At 31.8% G+C, this 12,041-nt stretch overlaps 1 protein-coding gene across 1 annotated transcript; it reads left to right on the top strand.

Moving 5' to 3' along the window:
• Window positions 1-7,233: 7,233 nt before the first annotated feature.
• Window positions 7,234-9,007, top strand: HELRODRAFT_160183 (hypothetical protein; the record flags this gene model as incomplete). The annotated part of the gene is made up of 3 exons (XM_009017178.1): window positions 7,234-7,349; window positions 7,821-7,921; window positions 8,844-9,007. The coding sequence occupies 3 exons, from the start codon at window positions 7,234-7,236 to the stop codon at window positions 9,005-9,007; spliced, it is 381 nt and encodes a 126-aa protein (XP_009015426.1).
• Between the last annotated feature and the right edge of the window lie 3,034 nt (window positions 9,008-12,041).

The following is a 12,041-nucleotide window of genomic DNA, read 5'->3' on the forward strand; positions in this document are numbered from 1 at the left end:
CAACTACAGATCCATATCGATTCTATCAGTATTTCNAAAAATTTTTGAAAAACTAATGTTTGATAGAATGTGGTCTTACATATCTAAACACAGCATGATTAATGGAAATCAATTTGGCTTCGTTCCCAAGTCATCAACTGAGAAGGCTATTGCTATGCTGTATGGGACTCTCATAAATAATTATAATTCAAGGAAGCTTAGCTTAGGCGTTTTTATAGATCTAAGCAAGGCATTCAATTTAATTGACCACAATATTTTATTGTATAAACTGTCTAAGTATGGTTTTCGAGGTATAGTACTGAGCTGGCTCAAGTCTTACCTATACAATCGGTGTCAATATGTTTGTATTGAAGGTGTTGAATCGTTGCCCAAGGAATTAGTTTCTGGAGTTCCCCAGGGTTCAATCTTGGGACCGCTTTTGTTTATTCTGTTTATAAATGATATTTTTTTAATATCAAATGTGTGTACCACTATTTTATTTGCTGATGACACGACTATATTCTTGTCTGACGAAGACCCGATAAGACTATTTTCTGAAATGAATAACCAACTGGTTAAATTCTCCAACTGGTCCACTGGAAACAGGTTGGTTCTGAATTCAAAAAAATTCTGCTATTTAGTCTTTGGCCCTAAAATCAAAACGAACAATGATATCTTCTCTGGCCTAACCATTCACATAGGTGACTCAGTGATATCCAGAAACTCGTCAGCTAAATTTCTGGGAATTATTATCGAGTCTGACTTGAAATGGAATGAGCATATAAATTCGTTGGTAAGCAAATTATATAAAATTACTGGCATTATTTATAAATCACGCAATAAATTAGGTACTAAAATCATGTTAATGCTATATTACTCCCTAATCTATCCATATCTCCTATATGGAAATGTTTTTTGGGGAGCTTCTTATGATTATTTAATAAAATCATTGACAATAGTACAAAAAAGATACCTTAGGGTTTGTTTTTTTCTGAAACACCTTGATCATACACTGGCAATATATTCCGATAATAGTATCCTCAGTATTGAACAGCTTAATAGGTATCTAACCTTGTGTTTCGTTTATAGAGTGTTATATGATGCTCATTTGAAACGGTGTCAACAAACACTAGGCAAAAACGTTTGTTGATACCAATGACTTGCAGAACTGATTTAAATGCTAGATACTGGGCGGTAAGAGGAATTCGTCTTTGGAATTCCTTGGAACTAGGTAAGAAAAAATTTTCCGGATATAATGAATTTAAAAAATATATAGAAAACTTATGCAGATCAATGTAGGTATGATGCTTTCTTTGTTTAATTTTGTCGTGTTTTATTTATTTGTTTTACATCTGATTGAATATTTAACCTCCTTACTTTAAGTTATAAAAATGGATTTATTGGGTGTATTTATATTTATCGATATACTAAAAATGTTTATATTTGTATCTCATATTGTTGCACAACTAGTTAAGGTGGTCAGCACATGCTTTCGTATATATGATCTCTTGTTTCTTTTCGAATAAAATTCTGGAAAAAAAAATTGTCGATTAAGCGCCGGGTTGGGAGTGAGGTTGTCAATTTTTGTTTGAATATTTTCTTATATAAACTAAATTGCTCTGATGATGATTCATTCGGGATCGAAATATGACCTTATTTGCAGCATGAATTCGGAAAATAAGTTTATTTTGAATTTTAATAAAATAAACCTTCTCCAAAAAACTTTAGTTTGAAAATCGAAAAAACGAACTACAAACATATTAACGCCAAACATTCGGTAGAATTTATAGAATATTGTAAAAATTATGGTCTATTACCAACAATATATGTTATGATAGGGAGGTGTGGAAAAATGCTCTGCGATCAAAAAAATTTTATTCGCCCAGAAAAAAATTGGTTTTGGAAAAAAATCATTTTTGAAAATAACAGAAATCATAAAATAATTTGGACTGAGGTAAATAAACTGTTGTGCAAGGAAAAAACTTCAAATTCATCTACCAACTTTGAAGCGTACGATTTTGCTACATTCTTTTATGACAAAATTAAAAATGTACGAGAATCGATGGTATATGATGAGAAGTTTAATCATTCATCTGGAGTCTGCTGCAGCAACTGGTTTTCAGTTTTTCTTGTTTATGATGAAAGCGAAATTGTTGGAGCAGTTTTGAACTCTCCATCTAAAACATGTTCACTGGATTGTGTTCCTTCACACTTTTTCAAAAAATATGTAGGATTGTTTTCAAAATATTTGACTGATTTTATAAACTTAAGTTTACGTATTGGCGAGTTTCCGGCTATGTTAAAGCATGCTACAATTTCTCCTCTTTTGAAAAAGGAAAAATTAAAGCATGCTACAATTTCTCCTCTTTTGAAAAAGGAAAAATTAGAAAATTCTGATCTTAATAATTATAGACCGGTTTCAAATCTGTCGTTCTTGTCAAAATTAATTGAAAGATTAGTTTCTAAGGAGCTTATGAAACACTTAGATAAAAACAATTTGTTACCGGTATATCAGTCAGGTTATAGAAGACATCATTCTACCGAAACTGCTTTGTTGCATGTGTTATCTAAGTTGCATAAAAATATAAACGACAGCAAACCATCTCTTCTTGGATTCTTAGATATGAGTTCGGCATTTGACTGTGTCGACCATTGCATTCTTCTGAAACGTCTTAATCATAGATTTGGAATAACTGGTTCTGTTGAACAATGGTTTCGGTCGTACTTAACAGACAGAACTCAGCAGGTAATCTACAAGAATAAGACCTCTTCGGTTCAAACGATAAGATTTGGTGTTCCACAGGGCTCGGTTCTCGGACCGATCTTGTTTATTCTTTACACCTCTGAAATTATTGAGGCAATCAGATTACATGGTTTGGAGTGTCATGCATTTGCAGATGATATTTAGCTATTCGCCACAGAATCGTCTAGCGACTTTCGTCTTGCAGTCGATCGTTTTGTTAAATGTTTGGTCGAGATCGAGAAATGGATGGCAAATAATCGTCTTAAGCTTAATCAAAGCAAGACGCAAGTTCTTCTGGTTGGAACTTGGCAACAGCTGTCTAGAATTAAAATTAATTCAGTTATCATTGAGGACTCAAATATAAACTTCATTCCCAAAGCTTAAAAATTACTTGGGTGTAATTTTTAATTCTAGGCTGGCAATGACTGAACATATCAAGTTTTTATCTGGTACTGCAACCATACAACTGCGAAAATTAAAAATAATCCACAAATGCTTAAACAATGATGTTATTCAAAGTTAAGTGCATTTGTTTATTCATTCTAGACTGGATTACTGCAACAGCCTATTTTATGGTTTGCCTGAAAAATCGTTATCTATGCTTCAGTCAATTCGGAATCGGGCAGCTAAGATCGTGGTTGGTGCAAAAAAGTTTAACCATGTTACCCCGATATTCAGAGAACTGCACTGGTTGATTGTCAAAAAAAGAATTTTGTTCAAAATATCAACAATCATGGTCAAATGTACGAAGGGAATAGTGCTAGTTTATTTGAAAGAAATGCATGCACCGAAACAAATGTCTTTTAAAACTGTCTGCTTAAGGTCTGATGATAGCAACTTGTAATGAGTGCCCCAAACCAACTTGAAAATGGCGGAAAGAAGTTTCTCAGTAAATGGACCAGCCGTTTGGAATAGTCTACCAAGTTATCTAAGACAGCCCGAATTGACAGAAAAATCGTTCAAGAAATTATTGAAATCATTTTTGTTTTCATTATAAAATTTGGTTTATCGTAGCAATTCTATTGTTTTTTTAGATAGTGCTTTTGAGAAACATTTTGTTTGTAATTAGCGCTATACAAATTTTCGAATAATAATAATATATATATATATATATATATGGTATGGTATATTAACAACAATATATATATATATAGATAATACATATATAAAATATATATATATATATATAATATTTATATATAAACATTGAATTGTTGAATTGCTGACAAGTTGATGCAACTGAGTATATGAAGACGAACGATGTTGACGAGTTGATGAACGACGCGATATAAGTTGATGAAGATATGATGGTTGAGATGTATTAAGTAACTTGTACGTGAGGACGGCAAGTTTAAATATAATGCGTTGACGTACTGGTAACCAATGTAGTTGAATGAGTGAATCTGTGCTGGAAGATAAATTACTGATATTTAAAACAACTTTTGCAATTCTATTTTGAACTCTTTCAAGTAAAGTTAAAAGGTAAGAAAAAAGACCGTAGAGAAGAGAATTACAAAACATCAAGCCAGAGAAGAAATAATATTTTCAGTGAGAAAAATAAAAATATGATGCGGAGCACCAAAAAACATTACTCCAAATTTGTGGAGATTCAGCTAAAAAAAAGTTTGATAAATGCTATTATTTATGGCCATAATACATGCTCTTAAGTTGTCAAGCTGAGATATATGATTAGAGGTGGGAATTTTAGCTTTTATACATGTATCATCAGCGTATTGATGAAAGAGTAAGCTAAAAGTGTTAATGATATCAGAAATAAGAGGTATAAGTAGTGAAAACAATGGGACCAGGGACAAAGCCTTGGGGAACTCCAGTAGATAAGGTGAAGCTAGAAGAAAAGTGGGAGCCAAGTTTAATATATTGAGAACGATTAGAAGGATAAGATTGAAACCAAGATAAGCCATATTTTGCCTCAAGTCTGTCAATAAGCATCTGATGATTAATGGTGTCAAAAGCTGGTGAAAGATGCAGGATGACCATGACAGCACAATTTTGGTTTCCACATATGTTAGCAAGTTGGTCGTGAACCTGAAGGAAAGCTGTTTCTGTAGAATAACATTTTCTGTAAGCGGATTGAAAAGGAGAGAAATTAGGAGATGAAGTAATATGAGTGAGAATCCTGTCCAAAACAATTCGTTCAAGTAATTTAGAGAAAGTTGAAAGATTGGAAATAGGACGGTAATTAGAAAGGTCAGATGGATCAAGGTCAGATTTTTTCAGCAATGATAGAGTTTGAGCTATCTTAAAAGAAGTTGGAAAAATGCTATTTTCTAGAGAAAGATTGCAAAGCTTAGAAAGTAATGGAGCAAAAAGATAAAGTTTTTAAGAATAAAAACTGGAATAATGTCAGGTGGAGATGTTTTGTTTGGCAAAGAGTTGATGAGCTTTAGAACTTTTTTTGATGTGACAACTGAAAAAGAAGAAAAGGGAGAGGAAGAAAGAGGTCTATGGTTTAAAGAAAGAATGTTGGAAGAAGCAATTGTTGTAGCAAAAGATTGATAAATATAATTTGTTTTGTCCTTGAAAAAGCTAGCAGAAAGAAGAAAAATGATGATCTGAGCATTTGTAAAAAATATTGTTTAGAGAATGCCAGAGAACACGAGAGTTGCTGCAGTTGTTGAGAAAATTCTTAATAGAATTGATCCTAAACCTTATAATGGCCTCACGAGCAACACGTTTAGCATTCTTGTAGTTGACGAAATTGAGCGCTGATTTTTCATGTTTGTAGTGACGCTGCATACGACGACAAATTATTTTTAGCAGCTTTTACTTCTTTGGACAAAAAACAACGAGGGTGGAGCTATCATGAAACGAGTAATGCTTGATTGGTGCGTATTTGTTGACAATGTCATTTAAAGTTGTGTTTAAAGCTGACGCTAACTCGTCGACCTCCAAATCTTGTGAAAGCAAATCATCAACTGCTGTTTAAATCATTTTCGAATGACGTAATTTAAACGACGAAAGTTGCGACAGCAGTTATGAATGATTGTCGATGGGGTTTTGAAGAGCGTTGAGTGGAAGCACACAATGTTGTGATCTGAAAAACGCAATCATTGACAGTTAGGTTATCTACAAAGTTGTTATTGGCATGAGTGATTACAAGGTCCAACAAATTGCCATGTATATATGTAGAGGAGCTGACGTGTGGAGTGAGATTGAAGGATCCTAATAACGAAGACAAGTGATGATCACTACCCAAAATAGGTGCTGGTGCGTTGAAGTCGCCGCGGATGATAAACGGTAGATTATGGCCAACGATGAAATCTAGATGATCAGTAAAATCATCAAGAAAGCTTGTTGAAACAGGACCGGGTGGCTTGTAAATTGATGAGAAGCTCCCTCCTGGTCTGGTTTTGCTACACAACAACTTCAGCAACTACAATCTCTCATCAAAAAACTATTCTGCTTCAATTATCTACCTGCATCATATCCTACCGTCACTCAGATATTCAACACACTCGATTCAAGACTGTTCAAGAAATTAGAAAATAACAACAACCACGTCATCCATCATCTACTACCCCCAAATAAAACTATAACGCATAACCTTCGTCAACGCAACCATAACTATCAAGTCTCCACCCAATCTACATATCAGGAAAAGATATACATATCACAATACACTTCAAACATATTAACACTCGATAAAACTTTATCATTCATACAACTGGTTTTTATTTATTGATTACCTCACTAAGTCATTATCTAGTCTATAAAATTGGCGTTTTTATGCCATTAACTCATTTTATTGTCAATTTATTTTTTTTTCTTTTATTTATTTTATTATTATTATTTATCATTTATTTTAATCTAATTTATTTTATTTTTCATGTTTAAACATTTTTCTTTCTCCGTTTTATTTATTCGTTTAATTTTGTACTACTGCCTTTCATGCTGTAACAATTTCTGTGTCTGTCAGATCTTGATTTTTATAGAATAATAAAAAAATAATGACAAAGAAAAAGTGTTGAATTTTACTGAGAGGATTTCAAAATTGCAAAAAATTGTACTATTGTTGATGGGTATTGCCCTCAGTAAGTTGTTGTACACGACAGCCAACCCGCCACCACGTTTGTCATTGGAAGTACCACAATGAAATAGACAAACTGAGTAACCCAAAGGAGCCAAACTTTGTAAAACAACCCGTGGGGCATGGATAGTAACAGGGTTTCGGTGATGACAAGGATGTCAATTTTTTCCTCACATATGACGTCGTTCAGAAGAGCGGCCTTGTTGACAACGGAACTTGCATTTATAAGCCCACATTTTAATTTGGCCTACGTTTGTTAACTCTGGGTCTTATTCGAAAGATTGTAAAACTAAATATTCACTTTGAGTAAACCATAGACATCGCAAATAAAAAAAATAAATTAATATATATATGTATATATATATATATATATATATATTAATATATTAACACACACATATATATATATATATATTTATATGTGTGTGTGTGTGTGTGTGTGTTTGTGTTTGTTCGTAGAAACATGCAAAAATATTTTTTGATGCATGTAAGTAGAGCGCACAAGCCGAATGTACAGGCGCCTCTGACGGATATAGTGCGCACTTCATATGGACAGAGAAATAGATGGGTGCACGGAAGGTTATCGTTGTTATGTGCTACATGAAACACGTCATGCAGGAAATAATTGAAGCAGAAACTCTCTTACTGAATTTGTGGCCCAAATTTATAACTTCAAAAAATGTTCCTGTTTATACCACGAAAAGACTTTTTAAATAATCATCCGTTATTTTTTGTTTTGGCTCAAATAATAATAAGATAAATTTAGAATTAAATGTAATTGTTTCGAATTGAATTGTGGGCGAACTGAATTTGAGGATGTCCCGGGCTGACTACGGTGAGTGTTGCTTGTTCTTTCATTTCATTTCTATTTTTACTTACTCGTCGAACATTTTCATTCAATAACGATATATTAAATTATGAAGAAATATACTTTTTAGTTTTCTATTGTTTTTTGTCGATCATTTTTAATGAACTGTGACGTTGACTTGAATCAAGATAAGCAAAACAAACTCGAATGTTTTTATCATTTAAAAAAATTGCTTCTGACAGACGCAAAAAACATTTGAACTGCACGTGCAAAGTTGCGAGAATGTATTTGAAAGCACTGTTAAATATTGACAATTTAAAACTAATAAAAAAGCTTTGTAAAGGTTTTTTTTAATTTTAGTTTGCTGACGATTTTCCGTTTCATTCATCAGCAAAATTTTTAAACAATTACACATATGGTTTTCATTTTTTTATTAGTTTTGCGAACTAGTTTGTTGGTTTATAAAATGTTTTTTATCTGTCCTTACAAAGGGGAATGCTTTTTCGTCAATTAGTTAACCTTATAATTTATATAATGTCAGTTAAGGGATGAATTGTGCATTTCATGAGTTTCGAATCAACCTTTAAAAATAATATGAACATTTAAAGTTTCAATGTTTTTAACTGGTTCCCTTAAGTTTCATTTATATTATTTTTTTTTATTATTAAAAAAAGAAATCAATTTCTGTCAGTAGCATTTAAAGCATTACGAGAGAAGCAAGTGCCAAAAAATCGAACAAAAATCAAAAAACCCCAAAAACTACTTGGAAAGCAAATAAAAAAACTGATTAAATTAATAAAAATTAAATGAATTAATATAATTAAGAAGAAGCCATTTTGTACATAGTCATAAATAAATAATTGATTTGACAATTTTAAACCCAATAAAATATACGAAAATATATACAAATATAAATTATAAAAAATTAATAAAATACTAATAATTATATGTTATGAGTAATTAAAATTTTAGAAATGGTTTAATGGTAAAAAAAATATCAAAGCTGAAAGTAATGTTAATGTTATCATATAATAGGGTAAATGTTATGTAAAGTTAGTTTTGTTACCTTGCCAGCATCGTTAAACAACATTTTACGCTACAAATTTATTTTCAAATGTTTAACATAAACAATCAACAACCTGCACGTTTTTGTCGTACACTTGTCATGAATTACAAAAAATGTACGTATATGCATGCATGAACAGAACCTAATAATCAATCCTTAGTAAAAAAAAACAACAACCGTCAACATTGATTTCCACAAGTGCAGCGTCTGGCAAGTGATGTGGCCAGATTATCCTGGCAGTCAGTGAAGAAGGTCCGAACGGGTGCAAGCGTTTTTACACTTCATTCTCATAGCAATGCTTCATTAAATTTTATGCTAATTCTACATGTTGAAGACCTCACGACTCAAGATAACGTGTCGTAAATTTGCCCTACATCTACTCTACAGCACTTGCAGCACAACTTAACGATCCTGACTAACACCGAACAATGATTATAAATAACGCTCTCGGCTAAAATTATTGAGTTAATCGGCAAACATTTATCAACCGCTGTATCTGCGAAAATGTTGTTATTGAACTCACTCATTGAACTTGTCTTAATAAATTATTTCGGACATTGAAATGCTAAAATTTTTATTGATCTTGTCAAAAGGAACGTGGTATATTGCGTTTGCAACTTGATTTATTACTTGCTACACTTTTTACTTTAAGGCATAAATACTTGTGTACATATGTATTGAACATATTTTTAACAGGACGGTTTAGTCATTTTTCGAACATTTTTTTTTCATTTTTCTTACCGGATAAGTGGTTTATTTAGCCCTCTGGTTTTGTGAAATAAAATAAATAAATAAATAAACTTGTGTGTTTGAACAAAAACTTTGCTTCAATTAAAAAAAATAAATTAATTAATTAATAAAAATATGTATATATATATATATAAATATATATATATATACGTATATGTATATATATACATATGTTTAAATAAAAAAATAAATTTGTATATATATATAATATATATGCAAACATTGATGAAAATCACAGCATGTTCGGCGTTAGTTAACTTCCAATTTAACTTTTCGATTTTTCTAACAGTTGATCTTAAATCATTTTCAAGTTTCTTTAGTTCAATACCGAAATTTGTGTTTGTTTTATGCATAATAGAACAGAAAAATTTAATAAAGCGCTAATTCAAAGGATCTCAAAAGCGTTATAAAAAAATATCATAGCATATTCAACAAAAAAAAAGGGTTATCAGTGCATTTCAACGAAAAAATTATAATAAAAGAACACAGTCTTCATTATTTCCTTAATCTAACATGGCCTAATAAACAAAATAAATCACTCCGTTATAACTAAAACAAGTCAGTTCAATGAATTACGATGAAAATAAGTAAATTTTCAGTTTTCTTTTAAAACCAAACAGGTTCAACTCCGGATCTCTTAGAAAGGCAGGGAAATTAGTCCAAACAGACGGTCCCAAGACGGCGATGTTACGAGACCCCATATGAAGATACGAAACTGGGACTAGCAGCAGGTTCAGATCATGAGACCTCAGATGCGTTCTAGAAGGAGGTGCCAACTTCTTTGCAAATATTTCTAACAAATAAGATGGTGCAAGACGATTTATTGACTTGTAGACTAGAGTTGATATTTTGAAGATTATCCTTTTTTATGGTTAGCCAGGGCAGTTGTTTCAGTGTTGGTGATACATGAGCATATTTTAAACCGCCGACAACAACCTTTGCAACAAGATTCTGCAATGACTGTAATACAGCTAAATGTTTATCAGGTAATTCGTAAAACAGACTATTACAATAATCAATTCGTGAGTGCACGAAGGCATGAACCAGAGTGCAACATAGTGTCAAGAGATCTACGTATTTGATTGAGCTTTCTTATTTGGTACATGCATTCAACGGAAAGCATTGTAATGTGATTTTTATTGACAAATTGGAATCTAGAATAAATCCAAGACTAGTAGCTTTTTGGCAAAACGGGATGACACTGTTTTTGATAATGATTGAATCAGTTTCTAGCTTCAAAAGCTGTTGCCACGTACCTACCGGCAAAGTTTCGTTTTACTCTGATTCAGTTTAAGAGCATAGTTTTGCATCCACAAATCAACCCTTGATAAACATTCAACCAATCTGTCCAATTCGACCCGGAAAGTACCAGGCTTACTGGTAACAATGATTTGTATGTCATCCGCAAATGGATGATATGAGAAACTAAATGATTCGATTACTTTGAATACTTCAGATGTATACAAAAGAAACATGACAGGACCCAGAACCTTACCTTGGGGCACACCAGACAAAACTATATTGACCTCGGAAATATATATATATATATATATATATATATATTATATATATATATTATATATATATTATATATTATATATACATATATATATACATATATATATGAACAAAATATAAAAATATATATATATAACATATTGTAATATATACGTTCAAATGTAACATTGGTGTGTGTAGGCATCATAATTCTGAAAATATTCGTTTGACAGCGACCAAGCTATCAAAAAGACTCACGATGCACGTAGAAACTGGCACTATAAAGAATCACGTGAAAGAGAAACACAAAAACTAATATTACTAGACAAATCTTTGACAACAACGTTGAAATCTTACATTACAATAACAATCATTATAATTTACGACTAGCCGAATCAATACTCATAGAAAACAAGGACATCCGATAATAAATATTCAACAACGTGGAATTAAAATTCTTTTAACTAATAAATTTAGAAACAGAGGACTCATCGGTAATGATGACACGTAAAAGTTGAATATCGTGATAACTAATTATATGACCGTTAAGTATTCACATTAAACAAAGAACTAACATTGTAGAAACACAGTATATATATACTTAAGCATACAGCCACATAAACAATGTATTAATTCGAACACTGAAGATGGCATAGGAATACAGACTAAAGCTTTTTTGTTTTATCATGCTTAATTGTTCCATCATGCTTAAAATAAATAAAAAATTTGGTTTTGAACTCAAGAAACTCGAAAATGATTTAAGATCTAACGTTAGAAAAATCGACAAATTAAACAGGAAAATAACTAAAGCGGAAAAAAGTATGATCCTCATGCTGCTTTATTAATTGTTTTTGAACTTTGAACTTGGTGACTATAATCTTTGAACCGGCACAGGAACTGGGTGGGGTGATGTACTTGATTGTTAATTCTACGACGTATCCTGTTTACAAGGTTAAACCTTATCTCTATGGTCATTTTTCGGATCATTTTCTTCATTGAGTGCATTTGATGGTCAATAAGTCAATAGTAAAGAAACAAATAGTTCATGGGAAATCGTGAATACTAATAGATTTGCATGCTTGCTTCTGGATTTTCCTATAGGTAAATCTTGTTCAAATCTAAGAGAAAATTTTGATGAATTGAATAATTT

This window comes from Helobdella robusta, assembly GCF_000326865.2.
Source record: "Helobdella robusta unplaced genomic scaffold HELROscaffold_2, whole genome shotgun sequence".
Lineage (NCBI taxonomy): Eukaryota > Metazoa > Annelida > Clitellata > Rhynchobdellida > Glossiphoniidae > Helobdella > Helobdella robusta.